Here is a 26,223-nt window from a genome sequence, read left to right on the forward strand (position 1 = left end):
AAGAACAAGAGAGGCAATGCGGATGTTGTGCTGCTTCTCACTCATGGCAATCTGAACATTTTCATGCTCTTCCCATCTTGCCCGGCTGCGTTCATCTGCCGGGAGGTTAGTGCCATTGTCTCCTTCGTGACCCAACGCGCGGTGCCGAGCAGGGGTGGTGGGGGCATTTCGGGGCCCTTCCAGCCAGACGCAGGTTGGGCTGGGGCGCTGGCACCGGAGCTGCATCTGCTTGCGTAGCCCCAAGAGCAACATAAGGCATTTGCTCAAGAGCAGGCAGACACTGGGCAGGATTTCTGCCTAATGCATTGTCAAGCTAAAAAGCTTTTATGGGCGGTAGAGTTTTTTATGGGAGGTAAAAACACAGCAGTCATTTAATTAACAATACCTCAAAGTCTTTCCTTTCGAGAGCCACATGGCTGGAGTTTTCCCAGGCCCACTGTGATAACCTTGTTAAAATTTGGACAATATTATTTAATCTTGCTCTGTAAGCCAGACTTCTGCTATTTCCCCAGTGTCACTGCAGCGTGGCAGTTGCCTACATTAGAGCACGGACTCGCCAGCACGGCGAATATTTGAAAATGTCACCATATGTTACAGGTATCTCAAGAGCACGTTCAAAAACTTCATCTCAAGGCCCAGGACACACACAATAATATAGCACCATGGTCTTTTTCAGAAAGTGAAGCAGCAGCCTTCATCAGAGCTTGCTACCAACCCATGTCTAACGGAGGTGAGGGTGCACCATTTCTGATTAGTACCCAAGGGACTTCTGCTCAAAATGCTCACTGCTTCACCAGGTAAGGCAGAAATAACCCTCCATCGTCCAATATTCCCTGCATTGAGCTCAACAGGCCAACGGACCATAACCAGGAGTAGGACATCAGCTGCCACAGCCCAGTATAAAGTCCACCACAGTCTACTGGAGTCATCGACTTCTGTTGAGTTTTGCTCAAGCCGGAATGGGTTAAGAAATGGGTATGTGTGGTGAAATTGTGCAACTTGTATTGTTTTGGCACTACATATATTCTAAACTAATGATCTTGGCTGAGATAGGCTTTTTTTTGGTCTTTCCTTTTTGGCCTCTTGTAACTTAAGCTTACTCAAAAATTTATGGAAAGAATACATATCCGCTTTATGCCAATCGGTGAAGATTAGTATTTGCAAAGACTATTTTTTGTCGTGCTATTTTGCATCTTGGTGCAGTTTTCTAGATCTCTTAAATGTAAAAAAACCCCAAACATCCATACATCTGGGAGCAGATTTCCAAGTGGAACTCAGCGCCAGCTTTTTTTCCATTTCTGAGTGCTCAGCACCCACGATGGGGCCAGATTTTAAAGCCAGTTCAGCTAAACCAGGGCCAGGTTTCCACAGAAACATAGAGATCCGGAGGCTCCCATTGTGACAAATATGCACAGATCCATCATTTAACTCATCCTCCCACCCAGGAATGATAAAATGACATAGTAATATAGTAGTAATAACATCAGCTATTGATAACAACAGCGCTGACCCTATAATGGACGCGTAAACAGCTGGGAGGAATGTTGGCCGCGGAGGGCGATTGCTCAAGTCCCCGGTGAAGACCTGAGTGTTTGCTTATGTTCTTGTTTGGCAAGATACGGCACTATCAAGATACTATTTAGTGTTTGAGTATCATTTCTGACATGCCACTGATTCCTTGAAACATAAGAAAGCCATTGGGAAGAGAGATATGCTGCTGGTAACTGCTCTTCCTTGCCGATTTACTGGGCCTAACGCTGATTTATGAAGTGCAGCGCTGGATAGGATGTTGCCAGTTGAGGCTGTATGTAGCACGTCAGCTGCAGAATTTAGGGGTGACCTACGTCCTGCAGGGAAATGGCTCTGCACTGGACAGAAGATGATCCGAGCAGGTGTTTTCCATCTCCAGCTTCCATGGTGAATCGAGTCATTCAGTTTGATGACTGCCAAGTGCACATTTAATTGGATAGGAGAGATAGTTGGGTGAGCAAAGCAGGCGAGTCCTGCCCTCAGTCATACAAATAGCCAGATGAATTTCTTTCTGCTACAATCCCTCCTGTTTTGCGTTTCCTTTCCACAAACATTTGAGTGAACCAAATTAATGGAAAAGCAATTCCATGGTCTCATGCAAAAGAGTTACTGGAAATCATTTTTTGCACATACAAATCCTTGTGCTGGTAACCAGGGACCAATAACGTCATGTGCCAGACAAGCCGCATGGTCAGATGTTGGGTATCTGACTGACATCTGAGTATCAAATGCAGGAGTAGCGAACAGTCGCACCAAAAAACGATTTGTTGAGAAATTAGTGAGAAAAAACGTGATGTTATGGAATAACAATTACATAGACCATCTACCTTGTAAGAAATCATATAGCATGTTGGGAACAACAGTCATTGCAGGTGACTGCTTTGCATGCCACGTCTTTTTCATCAGACTTTTTTTCCAGCATTATAAAAAAGCCCCAAACACAAACCCACACGTACTTGCTCACTGTTTGTAACACTCTGCAACTTCAAAAATTCTTCCTCCCCAGTGCAAACGTACTTCCTCAGAGAGGCAGCAGCAGAGCCCCGCTAAGATGCTTAAGAGGAGGTCAAGAGAAAAGCCATTTACCAGGGGAATCTCTCTCACTCCTTACTACATTTTTATTACTACCTATGCACACAGTGTTCTCTCAGAGGCTAGATGAATAAATATGCCTCTTTTGAGCAAACATTTATAATGCTATTTGAACACGGGGGAAGAACAGCTTCAACTTAAAAATGATACTAGCACCATGTCTACATTTTTTTTCCCAAGCTGCAGTTAAAATGAAAATATCCAGACAGACATTCAGCATGAGGCTTGGGAAAGCATGTTTCTTTTGGCCACTTCCACTACAGAATTTCACCTAAAAATGAAATACAAAAGATTGGGGTTGAGGGGGGAGAAAATACAAAAGAAAGATTTGTTTGTAGACGAATTACCCTGTGCAAATCCATCCAAAAACATCAATGTAATTGTTCATTAATAATAGACTTGGAAGATACTTAGAAACATTTTCTTCCTTTGAACTTTCTGAAGGCAAACAGGGTCCTCGAGCTGGCGATGGACTTGCGCATAGACTTCCCTGGGAGCGAAGGGGTGCCCTTTGCCTCCTCCACCACCCGAAGCCCAGCAGACGAAGGCTCTGGCCCATTTGGGGCCACTCTGGGCTCAGCCCTTGGTGGCAGATCTGCCCCGGGCGAGGAGCTTTCTCCCTCCTTTTCACCTCTTCACAGCCAGATTTTAAATTCCCGAGGTGAGGGAGCAGCTCTTATTTTTTAAGATGATGGAGGCACGAGCTGGACCTCTGGACACTGTCTCGGCAGCGTTACTAACACCAGTTTCAAGAGGACTCCTCACATACTAAAAGTTAAGCAGCGCTTAAGGGCTTTCCTGGCCGGGGACCGGAGGAGGGTAATTAGCCCCTGTAAGGATCCCCGTCCACCGAGCTGCGAGAAACTTCAAATCCCACTGACTTCACTGGCACTTCAGGGCACTCAGCACCTTCAAAGATTAATTCCTCAAGCAGGGAGAGGTCTAGAAACATATATATTAGAGCACTTTACATCTTCAGTAGGGCTCTTTCTGGTGAGCTTGACAAAGGACAGATTATATATTACGCCGTGCCATAAACTTCAGCAATCTAAGAATTCAGAAAATACCCCGTTCTATTACTCTCCTTGCTTTGACATGAAATATTAAACACCGCTTACCAAAGTAACGTTATTGAACACAGATGTCCGCTATCACATTCAAATTGTTCAAGTCAATCTAGGTTTATATATTTTCTTTACTTAAGCGTTTGTATAAACCCAAGTGTGCCCTGACAGTAATGATTTCACAATATACTATATTCAATTAAGGAGACAAATATGCATTTACATTTTTACTGAACTTGTTTCACACACACACAAGCTCCAGCTCCGACTTATTTTTGACATTTGGTGGAAAATAAAGGAATAGAAAGGGTGCCACCTACTGAGTCACCCAGACATTTTTGGAGGGTGAAAAATTGTGCAAATTACCAATATGCTCATTCCAGTTAAAAATAAACAAACATTAAAGCTATATTTATAAGCCTTTGGGAAGATAGCCATGGATAGTGTTTTCCTTATCAACTCACTCAGTGACTAAAGCACTTACCAGGGTGTAGGAGATCCCAGCTCCAGCTCCCTCTTAGTATCTCAGCAGGTTTGAATCCACCTATTCCTCTGGAAAACCCAAGCAAAATCAATCATCAGTCTCTGTCATTGCAGTCTGTGAGCGTTTTTTGCAAGCCATGGATGTGACACTCAACACATGAGAATCAAGAAGTGTTGCACCATCAACGTGAACCGCTCCTGGGGACCCACGTCACTTAGCAGGCTGTCACTAACTGGAAACGTATGCTGTCAAATAGCTCGCACGTAAACTGTATCAAGCAGATGAGATTTAAGCAGATAACATCTAAATTTACAAACCCACTGAAAAGGTGTATCAAGGCTCAAGAATGAAGACAGGCTCTCAGTACAACTTCAAAATCCAACGTCCCTTTTTGCCATCCATCAAGGTGCAGCCCTGTCTTTAAGATCCAGCAGTGTGAGGCAGGTCTATTGAAAGTGTTGTGCTAGTGCTGCAGTCCCCTCACTTGGGGAGGGTAAACTATCAAAATAAACTTCAGTGTTGCCTTGATATCAGGCAGAGAAGAAACCATTAATGGTTTTTCTTTAGTTGCAAAGGTACGCAGCCTGGTCAGCCTTGACTTTCGCAAGGGCAAGTCTACCATGCCTATCAATACACCCTGTAAATACACCTCGAAGCAGAAGGCTCACATCTCTGATATATCATGAGTTTGTCTCTGGTCTGAACTGAAGCCGGTGACGAAGCAACACCTTCGGAGGGATGGGGCAAATACAAGAAATCTCTCCTGACTGGCCACCAGTGCAGCTCTCCTCCAGTCCTTTTTGCAGCCTCTGTACTGAAAAGTTAGGATTGGTCACGAATGCTTTGTTGCTTAACTTTTTTCCACAAAAGGTACCTATGCTGATTTTCTTTGAAAAAGTTGTAGTCGTGACTGATAGAGCCACAGCTTTGTACTCTTCCTGACTGCATTCAGAGCAGGGGCGATGCTACCTGATGTCAGGTGTGGCCCATGCCAGCGGAATGGCATGAAAAGCAAAAGCAAGAGATTTTCTCATCTCTAAAGAAGAGGCTCAGCTTTGGGACCAAAAAAGGATAGATTAAACATGAAGAATCACAAGGCTGGGCAAACAAATAACGACCAATAAGACTTTTAATACTATGGCAAGGAGGCACTGGAGTAGGTTATTTTTCACTCACGGACCACTTTCTCTTCCCTAACGCTGGTTCCCAAAGGATCCCAAATGTGTGCCCAGCACACCCCATTAATCCCTCCCTGCTGAGTGCAGGCTTAGCTCCACTGAGCCCTCACCAGCCCTGCAGATGCAGCTTTATCTCGGTCTCTGCAGATGCAGACAGATCAGAGGTTTTCACAGGTATCGTCTATTTAATGTTTGCCAAAATTTCTTCTGTCCGGGACTGGTGTAGCAATAACATACTTGGGAAAATAATTCTGAAACATTAACAAGTCCTTATTGTTAACAGGTGTTTCTGGCAGAGATTCCTTCAGGGCAACTTGGACAACGCACCACAGCTGAGTTGGTAATGGCATTTTTTCCCAGAGGGACCTTCAAAGTCTCTTGTGTGGTGCCTTGTATTCCTGGCAGCAGAGTCAGGAAGAAACCCAGTTTTCAACATCCTCCTTCATGCCTACTCGAAATAAAACATTAATTTATCGGCTGTAATGTTTTTCACATCTCCCGTGACTTGCCACGTGCTTAGCACGTGAGAGCTTTAGCGCAGGGCACTGAAGCACTATTTATGTACTCAAGAAAACCCGCACTGGGGTTTCATCCCTTTTTCCGTTCCTGAAGTGTTCGGGGGCTGCTTTCTGCTTGCACAAGCACTCACTGAGATAGGCATTGAAGTGGACTTTTACCGCTGCGATGTTTAGGAGAAATCACTCAGTCCCAAACCCTTGCAGACCTGTTTTCATTTCTCCCAGGGGAGGCGGGCCTGGCTCTCTAGAGGACCCTCTGTGGTAGTGGGGGGGCTGCACCCCTGGGAGTAGCACTGTTTTGTTGTTGGTTTTCTTTTATAAACCCAAAGTTAAGGCTTTTTTTTGGAGCTAGAAGTCAGAAGTAAGAGAAAATTCACTGCAAAGTCATCATGACTCTATATTTAGTTTTTTAGGGTAAAAAACCCTGGATTTAAAGGGCTGGATGCACTGCCCCCGAGTCCCGCGTCTCCGTTACCCCTTGTAGACGGCACGTGATCGAACCAGTGACGTTGTACTGCCAAGTCAATCTGCAAAGCTTTCCAAGGGAAGGAAAGCTCCAGGTTCCACTCCACAGAGGAAGGGTTTGCAACAAGAAACCAACCCAACCCTCACCAACTCTCTTTTCAAAGACGTAAAGATTTTCCAGGTGTTTGACTTCCACCGTAGCTTTTTAAGTAACATATCGTGGAGAGAAGATTCCCCTTGGAGCAGAGGGGAGACTTTGCTACAACAATAGCTGCGCTGGCAAACCATCTCCTTTCAACGTGTTTTTGAGTTTGTATTTTAAGTGGTTTTGCCACACTGGCAGCCAAAAATAACTATTTTCTGATCAAATTCACTAGTTCTTGTGACAATTTTAACATGCTAAATGTGACTGTGAAGAGTTCTAGCAGTCCTTCAGGCTGTCTGTTCAAACCTCTTGCTTTTGAGAGGCTGGAGAAGGGCTCTGCAAAGGGCTTGAGCAGAGCGCTGCCCTGGCCAGAGCCGCTCGTTGTGAGCCTGCTCCTGCAGCACTCCCATCCCTCGTTACCCAGGAATACGGCCTGTATTTAATGTGACGCTATTATGCTTGCTATTCTGTACTTCATATATACCCTTAAGGTTAAAGTAATAATTAAGAGCAGCCTTCTCGTGTGCCTAGTAGTGCAAGGCCAAGATCCACAACAGCTACCACAACATAAACGTCAAATAGAAAAAGGAAAAAAAGCAAACCGACAGGCAGGAATTACCCCCACAGCCTCTGCTTGCACCAATCTTATTCTTTGCTGGTGGCATACAGAAAGGAATCCTACTGCGTATCTTACAGGACATATAAATCATTTAAAACTGGATTTCTGGTTGAAAAAAAAACCTGCAGCTGTGAAAACCAGAGAATTTTCGTTAAGTCACTTTGTAAGTAATTTATAGCACGCTAAGACTTACAAAATAACAAAGAAATGACAGGCCACCTTCTTGTTAATGAGAACTGGAACAACAAAGCCGCATCAGTGGGAACATGGAGCATTTCCACCCCAAATATGGCTCCACTTAACCAGGCGACGTGTGCTCGGTTAACTCCGGTGCTCCTGCGCTGGAAAGCCTCCACGCCATCTTCAGAGCAGGGGACAGAGACGAGACAACCCTTGAATTTCACAGTAGGGTTCCTTCATGTTTCTGGATGAACTAAGACAGACTTGTAGGTAGAAAGAAAACACCGACGTGAAGTACAGAAACCTCTGCAAACTGGAAATCTGCAAATTTTGTATGACTTTTGGCAAGAGGCCTGCGCACGCACTAAGGCCACGTGAGCAGAGATGGAGCTCAGCTGCTGTGGACAAAGGCGGTGGTCTCGGGGCAGGAGCAGCACCTCGCTACGTTGGTGCCGCCCTTGCTCAGATGGGCCATGGGCTACAACTGATGCTACTAGGTCATACTTTACTAAATGAATTAGCCAAGATTTGACCTCTGAGGAGCCGCAAGCCTAACTGGTTGATCTCTTACACCAAGAAATCGCAGACTTTAAATAATTAATTAGTTTAATTATCATTAGGCCCTTTAATTACCATTAGGCCCTCCTCTCTCACTAGAGGGAGACATGAGCACATGCCTTAAGCCAAGATGTTACATCTGGCCTGGAAAAAACACCCAGTAGATGATGGCATGAAGCATTTTAAACATTAACTGTAATATCTACACCACATGCAGCTTCTCAAGATGTTTTGCTGTCATCAGCTTACTAAAAGATAAAGATTTATTGGGCTATTACTGAAAAGGAAGCTAGATACTGCCAAATGGCATGGACAGTTAGATGACTAGTTGCTGACATCTTTATTCATATATAAAACAACACAACTGAGTTGTATTTTTTTTTTTTTTTTAACTACCATGCTTGAAGAAATCAACAAAGCAGTGCCTTATCATGAAAAACTTTTAAGTCATTTTTAAATCATTTATGGACTTTGGACAAGTTTTTTTACTGTGTGCCTATATTAACACTCTGTGAACTTTTAGTGCAGACTAAAATAAGCAAGAAGCAGCGCTGGCCGCAGGCTGGTTTACCAGTGTCTGAAGATGCTGAGGGGACCATACCACGGAGCAATGCTTCCTGGATCACGGTCACAAGATCCTGTTATTCCCATGCCAGATATCTACTGCTGGCATACGCGAACTTGTCAGGTGCTGCAAATGGCTTTTCTAAAGGTTTAAGACATAGACCAATGCCAGCTCTGCACAGGTGGAGAATATTAACCCACCATGTCTACTTTGCGATCAGCTCTGAATGGCAATCATCGGGACTGGAAGGTTAGCGCAATAACGTCAACAATTTATTTGAATAGTTTAAATATTGCTTCTAATAAAGAAATTATTGAGTAAGTTGCAATGATTATAGAGCTATCTTTGTAACATATGTTAAAAAGATGACAAACCAAATGATCTGAATTATTCTACTCCTTGTTGAAAACTGTATGAAAAATGACGTAAATCACATATGACAAAGTCCTGCGGTGCTACAGAGCTCAATTTAAAATGTTTGCTCTAAAATTTAAAAATAACTCCAAGCCTGTAGAGCTGCTCTCCCAGAAGTCAGCTAGCCATATCTGTCCACTTTTTCTCTGACAGCTTGATATACTGTCCCCCCTTTGTTACACACTTTGAATTCAATTTAGCATGCTACTTCCAATTAACCAGCACACACTTATTGCATTATTTGGCATTAAACAGGCACATGTGTTCCTTTAGCTCCTGCCAATGTGAGAAGACAATACCCCTAAGGTGAACCGAGCTATTTGTTCGGTGCATATTAGGCTCTGGGAAGTGTCCAAGAAGGCTGATGGAAGCCCGCAGGTGTGCGGTTTCAAATGCCTTCAAAGTGCTTCATGCCCCAGTCTTCCAGAAATGTTACACTTCATAACCATCCTCTTCCAGCAAGATTTATGCTGTGTTTTGAATATTTCTAATACTCTGGAGTCTGAGTGCCAGAAACCCCTATTTATCAGGCTCGGTCACTGGACAAGTTGCTCTGGTCAGGGATCGTATATAAACCCATATATGTATAGGCCATTATTTATTCTATACCAACTACTAAAAGCAGGTGTGATTTCAGTGTGTTTGCTCTGAATGTGAATGAGTTTAACAGAGTAAAGTTTCATCCACAACATAAACCTATTGCTTCAAGACTATCAATAAGGAGAAAAGAAAACAAGAACAAGTTTTAATGACATGTATATTAAAAAAATCAGCATTCTTTCACTATGATACATGTACAACAGAAAGTACAGTACAGTTCTGAGATACACCCCACGTATTCTTTGAAGAGGGGTTACAAATTCACAAAGACATAACATTGCTATGCAAGTGCTTATTAAAAGCAATAAAATGAACAGAATAAACAATTTATGCTCTACAAGTCTGAGATTTGGTGTTTACCACTGGAAATTGCTATACACAGTGTTACAATTTAAAGCTTTGACCCCGCAAAAAAATTACTGGGCACAGTTGCAGCTCACGCACGGAGCTGCTGCAGTCAGCCACAGGTCAACGCGCAGGAGAAGTCCTTCAAGAACTGGGGACTGAGGAGGTTTCTGGCCTAACTATTAAAAAAATGACCAGGGGGATGGGAAGATGGAGGCTTCCTGGTCCACCAGTTCTCTCAAGGACTCTTCCTAAGCTTTTCTTTGCTCTGATAAGAAGCTAAACTCTTAACAGAAACATTACTTGTCACTGTTAAATCAACAGTATGAAGCCACGATGGCTCCAAAATGTGTCTTTGGCTCTTCTGGGAAGGACATAAAGGTACGATTTCCATGTTTGTCCCATTGGCAACTCCTGATACTATGATGGTTATTACTTACACAAACAGAAATCTGCAGCCAATCAAAATAATATGGTTGGCACGAAATCTGGGTAAACTTTAATAGCTACGGTTCTTCAACATAAAAAGGATAAAAGTAGAATAATAATTTTTGGCAGGGGAAGCGGGGAATTTTTAAAATTCTGATTGTTTTCCTATGAGGATAGCGTTATAAATACTGAACTCTAACTTAAAACATGTTGTTCTGGTTTCATGAATCCACATTGAGTAAGACTCTGCTGGACCCACCGAGTTACACTCAACTCATTCCCACTCTTCTCAAACTGAAGTTATCTGGAATACACAACAAGGTAGGAGAGTGGGATTTGGCACAGAAACGGCATGGTCGAAATAATTTAAATGTCTTTCTGAAAGGAGTTATCTGTGCATGCAAGTGTGTTACAGTGGAATACACAGAGCGCTCTTTTCAAGAAAGCATAATTAACTTCAGCCTTCTGGGAAATGGAGAGCCGAGGCAGGCATTTACCAAGTGGAAGATGGACGTGAATTTACATATAAAAAACATTTTCACTGAAGTTCTCACTTCCATTTTCAACAAGCTCCAGTGCTATGTTCAGGACAGTATCAGCCTGACAGTTTTTACTGGAATTGGATGAAGCAAATAAGCAGTTATATATTTTAGTAGTAATTAAAATCACTTGCCACAAAATGAATCTATGGAAAAGCTAATTTAGTAGCTTTCCCATTAAGAAGTACATGCTGTCTAATAAAGACTATTTTCTAGGCACACAATTAGGTAAATTTGTGAATCTGCGGTAAGGAGCAGCATCAAAACGTATTAAAGACATCACAAGCAAGTAAACTTCTTTTAATTAATAGCTAGTGATGTAAAGTTTTGGCTCTGCTAGAAAATTACATCCTGTAAACGCTTTCCCTGCCTTGTGAAAAAAGTAAAAACCTTCACAAATAGAGAATCAAGAAGAGACATTTAAAACTACCCCACCAAAAGTAATCTTTTAATATTTTTGAAATATTTGATTTTTTTACCTTTATATGATGGTACTTCGTTTTGGAACAAAGTCGTATTAAGCCCCAAATCAGAATGATCTGTTTAATGGCACTGAAGTGAACTTCTTTCCCCCAGGCAATAACATAAAGAAGCTAAGAAGTATTTTGAAGGAGGACTGAATTAAAAAAAAAGAAAAAAAAGACTATTCCATGTGAATGGTTTTGTATGAATTGGCATTTTCTGATTTAAAAAAAAAGTTTGCTGAAATAGTTCCCAGGCAGATCTACTTGGGCCTCTAATTCATTGGCACAGGCTCAGTATCAGTCACTTAAAGTATCTGTTTCATCATGTACCTAAAATTGTGACATTCTTTAAAAATACTTAATACAAAAATCTTTTAGTTCCTTTATACTACATATTTACAATTCTATTATCAAGATACTGTGGAAAATGTAAACAAGTATACACAGGTGTAAATAATATGGCTTGAGAAAGGTTTCTCCTTTGATTAGCTGCTCTAAGCATGTATCAGTATACACAGATAAGAAAAAAACAGTACGTTTGATAAACTGCTGTCAAACAGCAAAAGGTAACTTCTTGGGTTTTATGCATTAGCTGCTGAGTAACAATACCAGGCATTGGGCACCTTTCCCTAACCTGAAATGTCCGACTTACTGGAATGGAGCTGGCGGAGGGGCACCGAGGTAATCGGGGCTGGTACAGTTGGGCCTGAGGGAGCAAGGCTTGCTCAGTCTTCAGAGGAGAAGACCAAGGGGAGGTATCACTGCTGTCTTCAACTACCCCATGGAGGCTGTAGACAAGATGAAGCCAAACACTTCTCAGAGATGCACACTGAAAGGATGAGAAGCAGCAGACCAAAGCTGAAACTTGGGAAATTCTGATTAGAAACTAGGGGGAAAAAAAAAAATTGTGATCATGAAATTTTCACTGGGACAGGGGCTCAGAGAGGTTGTGGGATCTCCAGCCTTAGAGCTATTCAGAACTCAACTGGATGAATCTCCGAGCAACCTCATTTAACTTTGAAGCGAAGCCTGAACCTCCAGAGGTCTCTTGCAACTTCACTTACTCCATGATTCTACGAAAAATCTTGATTATAATGTGATGCTTGCATTACTATTGTAGTTCGGCTCTGCAGTAAATACATAGTTAAGATCAAAATACGTCAATTGCTTAACTTGGGTCATTCTTCTCCAGCAGTTGCTAAGATTATATCTAATTGTCTCACACGAGATTTACCTTATCAGTTCCAGTTCAGTGAAATTGCCCCAAATTCACATAATTGTAGGATCAGACCCAGGCCAGCACAGCTCCAAAAGGACATTTAAAATGTCACAGCTGGCAGTAAAGCCCTGCTGAGACTCACACACTTCTGACTAGTTTTGGGACAACGATTTTGTCACATTTACATCGAGTAAACTTTCCAGCGACACTCACAGAGCTCTAAAGAAATGACAAGGGATCAACATCAGCCCCTGTGATTTTCTGACTGAAAGCACAGTTGGTTAATTAATTCTGACACATTCACAAATATATTTGCTTGTTTAGGATGACTTTCAAAATGTATGAAGTGATGAATAACAATAAGACTTCCATGAAGCTTGAAAAATACCTACTAAACCTGTATTGCTTTGAACAGATCACAGGTTGAATTGAAGTCCCAGGTGAGCAAGCATCGCTTGCTTTGTACTGGACAGTTAATGACTGCAGATGTGTTTAAGACCTGAGGTGAACCATGGGGTAAAACTGTTACTTCACCTACTCATTATCCAACCTCAACAACAAACATCATCTTTAAAAATCACAAGTTAGCATCAATTATTGTCACTTTGTCTCTTCTAAGACAAAAGCCTGCTCATGCAGAGTTGCAATTTGTTATGGTATGTGAATGGTAGTGTGAACACAAGACCTGGAACTGCCTGTACTACCATGTCTGGTGAGCCCATGGTCCTGACACTCTTTAATAAGTGCACTTTTGATACAGTCAGACTCAAGAGGTTACTACATAGATTTTCTAACTCCTAACCTAAAGAGAGGTATAAAGAGGCACTCTGAATTTTTTTAGTCTGGTTAACTCAGAATAGTAAAATAGAGAACATTATTTCTTTATAATGACATAGTCTTATATTAAAGAACAACCTGTCTAAACAGACAAAATAGCACCAAAATGTCTTTGTTCTCTTAAGTGACCAAGAGCAGCTGTTGAATGGTATCAGGACTTTTTAAAGCTAACTTAATCAAACTATTGTGCAGTAAAAGCACTTTATAATCCTTTATATAAAGAACACAGACGGTATCTTTAAACATCTAGCCTTGCTTACTATCTGCGTTCTCCATCCAAGATAAAACTCTTGCGCATTAGAAGGCACTGTTTGATGAGAACTGCTGCACAGTTTGGCTTGACAAACCACCAAGAAACTCAACTGACAAGATAAGAGAACGCAGAAAGCCAGAAGAGCCTGACAGACGACACCATGCTCTTTGGAAGATGGATTCAGGCATAAGCAAGATATAGATGGAGGCCTTCCAATCAGTCAATCCACACTAGAAATGTGGTACATATTCTTCAATTAATTAACAACTTATCAAGGACTGTGGTGGATTCTTCTTCAGTTGCAAGTTTAAAATTAGACTGAATGCTTTTCTAGAACACACAATGTTATTCACAGAGGAATTAATTTAGAGAATCCCACTAATTTCTCTGCAATGTGATTTTGCAGTGAATCCATATTGGCTTCATAATCCACGAAACGCTCATTAAACTTCACGCTAGTTGTCAAGCGGGTTTAGAAAGTCACTTACACGTGGTGTGGCTCACTGCACGTTGATATGTTACATACTGCTTATCCTGATACTCTTTGGAGCTGGTCTTATTAAAAACATGTCCAAGCTTTCAAACAATGAATTATATTATATATCAGAAAGAATGTCCAGAGCAGATTAATGGAGGGGTAAGAGGCTAGGAATAAATACATGAGACAGATTCAACTTTTTAAAACGATCCAGCTACTAAATGGCCTCTGTAGTCTTCCATAAGAAGTGTGAATACTTCAGTACAATTCAAGCTGAATTGAATAGCTGTTTTCATATCCAAATTCAAATACCGTCTGTGCATATAAAACAGTTCATTTATTAGTCCAAATGTTACTGTTGTAGAGCTCTTGGAAAAATATTCCCTCTTTCTTGAGTTTGTTCTTCATAAAAAGGAAGCTTTGGAGGGCCACCTAGAGAATTAAGCAGAAACACGGTTTCAGGTCTATATAACAGAATACTGAAATATTATACAGATTATACAATTTACACTTAAATAATTCAATAAATGGTACTCTTCAAAAGAAGGTAGAGGACTGAGTTATACTGGCCTCCTCACAGAGGCAGAGAGCAGGCAAAACAATAAACCATCGCTCAAATGGAAGGTTCCCAAAGTGATTCCTAAACTAAACGCAGAATTGTATGGTATCACCATCAAGCCAGTTGTGATTAGACTACAAGTGGGAGGAAACTTCCACTCAGTACTATATCGCATTAAGAAATTATCTAAATAAAAAAAACCAAACCCTTTTGTGATAGTGCGATGAGTGCTTTAGGATGCTCACAAATCAATTTAAATCTATTTTCCAATATTTTATCTACTTAATCTGGCTTATCACATCTCACCATGCTCTTCAAAACCTGACACCTCTACAAAATGTAAGCAAACGTGATGGCACGCACAGCAAGTAAACCTCCGTATTCATCTCACAGAGGCTGTGGATATCAACTGTTTCAGGGCAAGGTTTCATACTGGCACGCGTAGAAGGGTGCACTGCTCTCTGACACAGCTGTGCTGGAGGCAGCCCCGGGAATCCTTGAGCAGGCTGTGCAAGATCTCCACAGCCTGCTCTGACGGGAAACCACTGCACTGAGTCAGTTCAGCTTGGCCAAAACCTCACAACCTCCTGGCATTTGCAACATCAGGCTCCTGGACCCTTAGGAGAGCAGCACACACCAATACAACCCTTCCAAGCAAAGCTGCTGCTATCACGGGTTCCGAGTTTTTCCACCAGAGGTGGAAATGCAGAAAGGCTTCTGCCTCACACAACCTGACACAAACTGTGGTGGCTGCTGCTGAGCACCATGTTTGCGTGGTGGGTTGACACTCCTGTCCAAATGGCCCACTGACCACCACCACGGTCAATGCGTGATTTCTTCTACTAAGAAAGTCCGCACATCTCCTGCTTGTGTTACCTTCTTTGCAGGTTGGCCCCATCCACGTGGCCGGGCACACGCAGTTCCCGTTGTATGGATTGCACTGGGATTTGCTGGCACACTGGCATCGCAGGGAGCAGTCGGGGCCATACTGGTCTGACCTGCAATCTGGAAGGACAGAAGTGTTTGGAAGAGGCTGAATGCTCCCAAGTAGTCTCCCTGTTCTCTGGGATCAGGAAGCTGCTTAGACACCTACATCTGTTAACATTAAAACATGACATTTTGGAAAGCCTTGAGGTCCTCAAGTTTCGTCTACCACATGGTCCGCCCAAACTGTAGCCCAGCTGTCCTAAAGAAGTTCCCAGAATGGAAATCATTACTGGTGTAAAACCAGGCATTGACAGCACAACAGAAAAGATCTTGGGATTTGCTCAGGAAAGTTACTGTCAGCATCCTGGATCCACACTATCTCCTGCAGCTCTCCACTGCACGGCTTGGCTGTCAGCGTGCACCAGCAAAGAGCCTTCACTCAAAGAATGCGAAATGGAAAATTTATCCATTTTATATACGCTCTTATGTCTTACTCTGATTGCACAATTCTGCTGCCTCCTGGCAAATTAATCTCACAAAACGTCTCACGCCCAAATACAAATACATTTCATACCTAGGCTGATAAATTCTCATTGCAATTTTTTTACGCAGTCAGAGTAAAGGCATGAAGGAAAAGTTAGCAGCAAGTCACAAGGCAGGGTGCTAAATACACTGTAAACAATAGCCCTCTCTCCCTCACCTCGCTAGAAAATACTGTAAATAACCAAGGCGCTTGCTTTCTCACACAGGCAGCATTAGGTAAATAAAAGTGCTGCTGAGCCCTGCATCAGCTGCAGCCCCAACATGTGGGAGAACTCTCCCCGTGCGCTCAGAGCTTGGCCTTTTCAATTAGGAAATGTTATGAGAAAAGGTCTCCTCGAACACCTCTGGACCTGATTTTAATTTATGTAATACCACATTTTCATGTTAATAACAATGTGTACTTAAGACATCTGTTTGAAAGTCTGCAATGTTAATTTACTACAGAAAAAGAGCGCCCATAAAAGTCTGTTATATTCTCTCTCTTTTTTTTTTTTTTAATTAACATTTTGCCTGTTTAATGGGTGCTTTACCAGAGTTCAAATTAAAATCAGGCCTTTTATCTTTATGGCCATTGCACAGTCACAGCTGCTCACAGTTATATCACAGATGAACTGAGCCTAATTGAAAATAAAAATGCAAATAAAACCTACCCCATAACAGCTTTTCATGGGCGGGGGCTACCCTAGCTGATTTAAGAAAAATAAAAATGACTCCTAGAGTTTGCAAGAAGCAAAACCTCCGTTCACATTTTTGGTGCTGAGCTTCCCCCTTGCGTTCCACTTCTGCCTAAAACTTTGCTGAAAAGGCCTCTGGATGCCCAGCGCCGTGCTGGCTGCGGGGGCGGCTGCTGTCCCCCGTCGGACCAGTGCCTGCAGACTGGGTGGCTTTGATTTCTGACCACAGGACGGTGAGGAGAGGGAAGCAAATCATTCTCCGTTTTTGTTCTGCAGGTTGCACTAGCACTTAAGCTCCCAGCAATTACTTTGCATTAATAACAGGCTGTTTAAAGCCGTTTCCTGCCCTATCCTAGAACAAAAAGAGAAATAATGTTCCCCTACTGCGATTTGGGGCTCAGCAGGATTATGGTTCCTGGTGTGAACCTCCAGTATCAGCACATGGACGTTCACTCCTTTTATCTTGTTTGCCACAACGCTGGGATCACAAATCTCTTCTTACACTTGTTTAAACCCATGCAATTCCTTTTACTTCAGTGATTACCCTAAATTTATTCTGGCATAACTGCGATCAAAGTCTGGCCCAAGAACCTGGCCTGCCATTGCTGCCTCTCAACCTTGCAACCAGCTCATCAGGGTACAGTGGTGGGATTGATTTTCCCTAAAGGAGAATTTTCTCACCTATTTTTACACCCTTGTTACAAAAATAATTCTGCTCTCGTGGGCCAATCATTTCCCATGCACACAGCTCAAGTGCCTGCGCTGCAAATGAGGGAATTTTATTTGGTTTAAATGTTCCTGGACTACTGCTGAACCCCACAGGCAGGCATAGCTGCTGCAGCTCCGCTACCCTTATCCGCAGGGATTCCGCCCTGCTTCCTGAGAAAGCTGGACATACTTTTGCATTCATCTGAAAAGGGTCACAAATGTCCGTGTGCCAAAACACACAGCAATCGGATCCGTTCATACCCATTTGCACCCTCTGGAGTCTTCCCAACCACATCTGTAAAACCGTGGGCTTCTTGATATATTCTTCACCAGCGCACGTTCTCCAAAACGCAAAGCAAATGACATTTTACAGCTGACCCATAAACAGTGTTCCTATCGCTGTATGAATTTAAATATTGATTAAATCAAGAGGTACAGCCTGTTGATAAAGCCGTTGATAACCCGTAAGAGTAATTTGCTACAAACAATGTGCTCTTGAATACCGACAAACGTCCTTTCACAGTTACGCTTAGACCAACAGGTCATATTGGTTTAACTATACATAGTCCAGCCCTTAGAAGCATACTACCCTTACCAACATCACATTTGTCTCCAGTCTTCCCAGGTGGGCAAAGGCACTTCCCAGTCTCTGGATCACAAGGAGCTCCTCCGCAGTCGCACCGGCGCTGGCACCTCTCTCCAAACCAGCCCCTGTCGCAGCCTGACAGCAAGAGCACTTTTTTAGATGCACATTTGAATGGCAAGACGTACATTAGGCCAGAGTTTTTTCCAGGATGTCTCAGAGGAAAGCTCATAAACTCTCCACCGAAGCTGGTGTAAATGCCAAGTTTAATGAAGAATTGAACATAGCAGAATAGGCATTGTGTTTATAAAGAACTCTCTTTATGTTGGGCTTGTCTAATCTAACCTATCAAAGGTATCTGTAAAATCTGTCCCAGAAATGTAACTGGCACTTATTTTCATTTTTAATTAGAACTCTCTAGAAGACCATTCCATAACACTCAACAGGTCTGACATGCACCTATTTAATAATCTTATTTAGAGTTTTAGAAGCAAATTTAAAATCAGTAAAAAGAACTTATATTTAATAAACCACATGTGAAACTCATTGCTGCAAGACGTCACAGAGACCAGGACTTTCACCGTATTAATTGGAACCAGATTAGTTAATTTATAAGGAAATAAGAACACTCAGCTATATAACAGATAATCCCAAATCTAGTGTTTCAGGATATTCATAAAGCTCAAAATATGGAAGAAGCTGGTCTCAACAAACAAACATTTGAGTAACGACATGGGGTTTTTGAGGTTTTTTTTTTTGTTTTTTTTTTTTTTTTTTTTTTGTGTGGTTTTTTTTGTTTGGTTTTTGGGTTTTTTGGGGGGTTTTTTTGTTTTTTTTTTTGTTGTGGGTTTTTTTTTTTTTTCCTTTTACATCAGAGGGGTACAAGTACCTTTCTCACAGTAGACACCTTGATAACCCAAAGGACAAATGCACTGTCCTGTCACTGCATCGCAGCTCGCTCCATTTTTACAGGCACATGCATGAAGACAGCTTAGCCCGTAAAACCCAAGGGGACACCCTGAAAAATGAAAGTATCAAATGATGCAGGTTTATGAAGCAAAACGTAGATCCTTTTAAAATCCTCTGTATTCTCAGCTACATTCCCTGGGAGTCAACAAAAATGATGTTTACCATTAACTCTAATAATGCCACAGGATTTTAAACTTGTACCACTCCAGCACCAGACGTATGCAAGTTACTCAGATCTGGAAGCAGCTGGGTGATCTGGGACACCCCAAAAATTTTAACTGAACCGTCAAGGTGTTTACATGACTACTCTTGAAAACCCATATCCCGTTACTGTTGGAAAACAGCACCTGGACTGCGCAGGGTGCCTCCACTTACTGTGCTCACAGGAGTGGCCGTAGTAACCCTCAGGGCACCGGCAGCAGCCCGTGAACCTGTCGCAGGTGCCGTTGTGCTGGCACGAGCAGTCCAAGCCGCAGCCAGAGCCGTACTTCCCTGGGAGACATTCTGCTGGCAGGACACAGACAGAAAAACAGACAAAGGAAAAAAAATAATCACTGAGCTCACCCAGAAAAGCTCTTATGTGATAGCTGGTATAGCTGAGATATGATGCCCATACAATAACTTGCAGACCCGAGGAGACCATTACGAAGACCCAGCATTTCTGCACCACTGTGATGCATTCACATATTTTATTGAGAAATCTTCTATATTATATAGATGCTTGAACAGCAATTTCCTTGTACTTTTTATAGTCTACCTTTTTTAATTTGTCTCTTTATGTAGTGAACATTGAACCCACACCATGTGTTGTAAAGGCACATAGTAAATGGTATAAATGGTATCTTCTGGGTTTTTTTTTTCCGTATCTACAGCAATATTTTCTTTTAGGCACTTAGAAAGTGTGAAAGCAAACACATAGCTTTTCCTCCTCTGTGTCATCATTGGAGTTCGCACTATTCCAATTCCTAATAAAACCGGGAGGATCTCTCTTTCACACATAGCAACAGACTTTCCACATATAATGAGATCTCTGCTTTTACAGAACTAAACACATCTCAAATTACTGAAAGTCAAGACATGCAAAAGTGACTGTGCCAACATCATTAACCTAGGCATCATTTCTGCCTAAGTTAACTTCCCAGCACTGTGATAATTTGAATCTGGACAGACCAACTTAAATGAGCGTGGCCGTCCAAATAATCAGATTCATAACTCTGCAAATGTCAGACAAGATCTTTTGAGAACATCATATCTAATCACTAGACAAAGGGTGCCTGATTAGCTGTCTTTGATTTCCAGTCAAAACATACTCAGGACTACAATGCTGTGGAAATCAAGACTCAAGGTTCCAATAACTTGGCTGTCTCTGTCAAAAGATAAACAGTGAAGCTCTTTCTAGTGCTATAATACAGTTCCTTATGCGCTGTGTGCATGTCTACCCCGTGCTTGACACCAGGGATGTTTTATCTAAGCCCATCTATAAGATACACCCACGATCCACCACTCCACGTGGTGACACCTGCGTGAGCCTACTGAGCCTTTGCAACCCAAAAGCAGCCTAGGGGTGGTCACGGAGATTTCAAGGAACAGACAAATAGAGATGCACACAGGTGGCCTACGCAATGGGAAGTTAGCCTGTTATTGGTAAACTGCGCTTTTTGGGGGAAAAGGGTATTTTAGCACCTGCCCACAGTGGTATTCGCATTGTGCGTGGCTCCATGTAGTTGGCGTCTTTCCTTTTCTCCCTGCTCCTTCTCTGCACACACATGCATGCATGAAGCAGGTCTCTGAGTCTTCTCAGGTGCAAAGTGAAACAATTGCACTGAAGAATTCTGCTAAAAAGTGTCATTTCTATACCACAGTTTTATATAGGGACACTTCCTTATAACGACTACTTCTTGGTAGAGATACATATCGAGTTTGGGGTGAATATTCTACAGATGCCAGAGACAGAAAAGCTGTAAATGAGGGCCCAGGAGTGCGTTGGGAAGATTGCACCGTGGCAGTTACGATGTAATGATGACATTTGTCTTGAATGTGAACTCAGAACTATTTATTCGACATCATAGCAGTAAACTTATGGTTTCCTGAACACTGAAGTCCATAACTATACAGATATCTTTTACCTGGAGAGAGAAATGGGAACACAGAAATGCAGAATGACTTTTGGGAGATGGACAGAAAGAAATGGAAAAACTCTACTTTGGGCTGGCAGGAGGGTTTCTGGAGTGAAAACTGAGCTTGGTGCGCTTTGTCCTGCGTAAGGGAGAGCTGTCATGGAGAAGAGTAAGGAAGAAATAGCAAGACAATCTCAATTGCTTTGGACAGATGTTGTCAGAACTGTACTAGCAGGGAAGTCAATACATGGGAAGTTCAACTGCAGTCCAATGTCAGAGAATAACAAGAGAGAATGTAACAAGAGAGGAAGGAGATGTGGGCTTCTGCTGACCTCAGAGGACAACATGAAAGAAGATACAAAACCATGTTCTCATGAACAAAAGAACGCAGAAGTTGGACTGGAGAAGAACTAGGAGCCCATGCAAAGGAGTTTATGAGAATTACAGAGCAGGACTCACGAGGAAACTGTCTCTGAAAAAAGACCTAAAGCTCTAACTAGGGGCAGTTCAGCGTGAGAGAAGCTTGAGATGAATGCAGCTGGGAGAGTCTGCTTAAGCAAAACCTGTCCCCTTTTGTGGGTCTGTGGACACTGCAAACCCCAGCTTCAATATACATGTTCACTATCATCAAAGCAGAAAATTACCGTTCTCACACGATCTTCCTGTCCAGCCAAGCCCGCAAGTGCAGTTGCCATCCACGTGGTCACAGATACCACCGTTCTGACAGGTACATGTCAGGTGGCAGTTGGGGCCATATTGTCCCTGGGGACACACTACAGAGAATTAACAAAGTTTGGAAAAAAAATAAATTAGCATCCCAAAAAAAGATGAAGGTGACAGGGAATAAATACAAACACATGCTCCCCACAGAGTATCCCAAGTGCCTGGTATCTCCCGAGGGCTGTGGGACACTACTCCATGCTTATGAAACGCTAGAACAGCTTGCCCAGAGAGGTGGTAGATGCCCCATCCTTGGAAACATTCAAGGTCAGGTTGGACAGGGCTCTGAGCAACCTGATCTGGTTGAAGATGTCCCTGCTCATTGCAGGGAGGCTGGACTAGATGACCTTTAAAGGTCCCTTCCAACCCAAACCATTCCATGATTCTTATTAGCAGTTTCATCCAAACACTCTCTGTCTTGCCATATCTCCTCACTTGGCCTCACTCCACATTTGCTCCTCTTGCTCTCCTCTTCTTGTCCCATCTCTCAACTCCTTCTCTTCAGCAAATCCTCTCCCTTCACTTTTTCTGTTCAAGTAATTTACTTCTGAATTTAGTCCCATCCATCCACAGTGCCCTCACACTGCTCATGTGTGGTCCAAACTACCCTTTTTCCCATCTTTATGCTCTGGTTGGACTGCAGTCTCTGAAAAGAGTGACTTTAGCTTTATGGAGAAACCAGTGCAGTGGTACCAAGTGTGGTGGAGCAAAGCAGTGGGCAGGAGACGGGGGTAGGATAAAGGCAGGGTGCTGGAGCGGAGAAGGACAGGGGCTGAGTACAGCAAACTGCAATGTTGTCAAGCAAAGGCATTGGGAAACACAGCCATAAACAATGTTTGTCGCTGAGTTTTATTTGCTGGGGTTTTTAAGTATGTGCCCAAGTGACAAGATGACCTTGGGTCCCGCTTTGTTACCTTGCTGGCAGCTGGGTCCCATTTGGCCGGGAGGACAGGAACACTTGCCAGTCCGTGGGTCACACTGACCTTTACCACACGCACAGAACAGGGTGCAGTCCTTCCCGTATCGGTTTTCAGGGCAAGCTGAAGGAAACACAGGCTTTTGTTAAACACCCTGGGCATCCAATGCCAGCTTTAATTTTTAACATAGGCAGGATCCTATAGGTAGAGTTGGCTTCGTTTTTATTCCAGCTGATGTGCTTCAAAGTGACAACTATGAATCCAAAACCCATCCAAAGACATGACTGCTTCTTCCTCTGAGACTTTACTTGAGGTTATAAATATAATCCATGGTTTCACATATAACGTTTAGTAGGTTTCCTACCAAAAAGGTGAGTGTACAACTGAAATATCAGCTGCTCATCCTTCCAGCTAATGATGTCTTTCCTTCCGTAATATTGATGCTGTCCCATGCTGAAGAGCAAAGCTATAGGCTGCTAAACATTAAAGCATTGCCTTTCTGTGAATAAGCTGAAGAGAACTCCATAGAGATCATAGCTTTGGAAATAGCACAGGAATTCAGCCACACAATTTAGCTCAGAAATAGAGAAGTAAGAGTAGGGTTGCCATGGAGCCTTCACCCGTTTTGCCATGACAAAACTTGATCTTTTTCCCATTTATTGAAACTAATGGCACCACAGTGTGAAGCAAAATATTGAGATAATTCCTCAACCTAGAAATTTTGGACAGGAAGAAGGAACTTGAGCAATTCATGCTGAGCTGGCTCTAGAAATAAATTTGGGCAAGCAGGTTGTAATCCTGGGATGAGTGTCCTTGCTTCTATGCATGCAGAAGAGAGGGAAAATATTTTGCAAGAGATTTTTTACAAAGCTGGAATCCTGATTTACAATTCAAGGAGGAGGTAGCTGGGATCTGTCTGTTTTTCTACTGACAAGCTCTTAATGCAGATTATTCTCTCTGCTGTTTTTTGAAAGAAGCAGAACATGAATGTTGGCTTACTTTTACTACAGTCGGCTCCAATGAAACCAGGCGCACAATCACAGGTTCCCGACGCAGGGTCGCAATGGCCTCCATTCATGCATTTACAGGGTTTTTGGCAGTTTGAACCGTAAGTACCTTTTGGACACCCTGTTTTAAAAGAACAAAACAGCAATTAGGCTATGTTACTAGTGGGCCTATTGCATTTAATGTCGTAAGGACTTTGTTGATTTCAACCAAAATTAGATTCTCATTTTCTAGCTCTATTCACTTCTAGAGGGCCAGGAGTAGGCATTGAGAAGCAGATGGTTGCCTCGGGCAATGCGCTCCTTGGGGCAGCAAGGCAGTGCTGAGTTGCGGTGTCAAACCCCTGGAGAGCCGGACCGACTGCTGCTGCCGAGCCTGCTCCTCCCATTCCTCAAATGTGACAGTAGCAAGAAAAGCAAGCCCATTTCTTCAGAGGTTTTCCTCTTGGATTTCTATTCCAAGTCAACCTGTCCCCCCTTTCCCTCCCATGGCAGAGATAGAGAGATGGGGCTTTGGTCCCTCTTCCTCTGGGCAGCAACACCCTGGTTTGACTGTGATGGTGAGAAGCCAGGAGCTGTCTCTGCCCATTTTAGCAGTCGTTTTAACTGACCGGTTACAGATAGTGGGGCAGGTCTTATCTTTTAAAAACATTTAAGTTGAAGAAAGTTTGTTTCCTCTATAACCTACTCTTTCACTTCAAACTGGAGTGTGCATTGCTCTGACAAATCTAGTGGGCTGTGGATGGCAGGCATGACAATAACAGGAAATTTCAGGAGACACCTTCTCGAAGATAGGTACAGGAGAGAGATGCTTTAAATACAAAGCCAGAAAATTCTCTGAGGAAAAAAACCAAAAAGCAGCTGTATTTTGTAATAACCAAAAGAAAGATTAGACCTGCATGGATTGCTAAGCCAGTGCTAAATGGCAATGAGCTGTCAATGAAGAAGTTTCCCAGGTGGTAGCGAGTATTTCTGGTTTCTTTTTGGACAGCTAATATTGAAGGAGCACTGAATACAAGATCAGGAAGACATGAAAGAATCTGACGTGCTTAGTTCATGTCTTCAGGATACTCTTTAGAGCGATGGAGGCTGGAACTGAGGAGAAGAGCCAGACAGAGCTGCCAGGCACGTGCCTCCGTCTGTCAGGGTTGCCTCCAACGTGCCACCGCTGAACTCTGGAGACGCCGGTTATTCTCCCAGTTTTCCAGTGTACTGGAAGAGGGAGAAGCTGGTGCTTTTAGATCATCATTCAACAGTTACACCAGTGCTACTGCCTCTACAGGTCAGTTCTTTGCTCCTTCCTTCCTTCTCTTTCCCCAGCAAAAGGAGAGCCTATGGCTACTTTGGAAATCTGGTTGAAGATATATTTGCATACGTCTCCAAGCAACAGATCTCTTGCAATCTGTGCATAAATAACTTTATATATTTTCTCTCTTTTCTGAAGGCATGAAAGCATGGTCTCAGTGGCTGGAGAAACCTTCGGGATTTTTTTTAACTATTCAATAGAGAGAGAGAGAGAGCTTACAGTGAAGCTTTAAAGGGAGGCCTTTCAAAATAAAACTGAAAATTGGCTTCTGCTCAAATCAGGATAGCAGATCATCAGGACTAAACAGATACACACTTTTATAACATGCAGATACTCTCCCCAGCCCTTCACAACCATGGGTTCTTCTCAACGAATACTTCGTCATCAGTGCTTCCATCTGTCAGCACAGAAAATGTGTTTCATGTGCAAACCCTGGCATCAAGGAGTGAGCCCTGCAACATCTATTTCATTTCCACCAAGACATGAAGCTAGGGACACACCCAGATTCAATGATTTAATCGGATTATAAGTGAGTTTCTCTTTTGCTCCTCCCTTTCCTTTTGGTCATCATTTGGCTTTTCTCTTTTTTCATTCTGTTTCCCACACTCCCAAACATGCTGCTTCTCCCTGGCAAAGCTTTCAGAGTTGTTCCTCCGCTCAAGACTAGCAAGAGCTGTTCCATTACTAAAAGGGAGGCAGTAATTCCCCCCTTACCAGTTTATTTACCCTGGCGGCATTTTATTTACTTCGGTTCAACAGGCAGCAGCACAAGCAGGGCAAACACGTCAGCTGCAACATTCATGGGATTATTAACAAGGCCATCTCATCTGTTACTGCTTTGCAGGAGAACTTCTATGCAGATAGCTAGGGCAATTTACAGAGTCTCCTGCCATTTAAGTAGGCTCTGCCTTTATAAATAGGGCTAGCCTCTAACCACCAGTTATCTCATAAAGACATTTTCTAATTTCGCAGTTTCCTGTGCATCTGACTTACGTTTTCTTCTGAGAATGGCAGGAGCGGCAGTCAGATTTCTAACTCATTTCCTGACTTTCCCCTTCTGGTTTTGGGGGGGGTGTGGTGTGTGTGCCATGACCAAGAGCTCCTACATCTTTTCATACCAACTGCATACACTAGGGCTTTTCTTACCAATGTTACTAATTGGACATGGTATAGTGATGGACTTGGCAGTGATAGGTTAACGGTTGGACTCGATGATCTTA

At 42.7% G+C, this 26,223-nt stretch overlaps 1 protein-coding gene across 1 annotated transcript in view; it reads right to left on the reverse strand.

Annotated features, from left to right (window-relative positions):
* Nucleotides 1-14,328: 14,328 nt before the first annotated feature.
* The window catches only part of LOC309593852 (uncharacterized protein), a gene marked incomplete at both ends in the record, with an annotated part of 202,307 nt that continues 190,412 nt past the window's right edge, over nt 14,329-26,223 (reverse strand). The window contains 8 exons of the mRNA XM_082318985.1: nt 14,329-14,408; nt 15,412-15,540; nt 17,983-18,108; nt 18,860-18,988; nt 19,315-19,443; nt 21,701-21,829; nt 22,691-22,816; nt 23,693-23,821. Coding sequence (XP_082175111.1) covers nt 14,329-14,408; nt 15,412-15,540; nt 17,983-18,108; nt 18,860-18,988; nt 19,315-19,443; nt 21,701-21,829; nt 22,691-22,816; nt 23,693-23,821 — 977 coding nt within the window. The remainder of the gene's footprint in view (nt 14,409-15,411; nt 15,541-17,982; nt 18,109-18,859; nt 18,989-19,314; nt 19,444-21,700; nt 21,830-22,690; nt 22,817-23,692; nt 23,822-26,223) is intronic.

This window comes from Platalea leucorodia (assembly GCF_965183815.1).
Source record: "Platalea leucorodia genome assembly, chromosome: 8".
NCBI lineage: Eukaryota > Metazoa > Chordata > Aves > Pelecaniformes > Threskiornithidae > Platalea > Platalea leucorodia.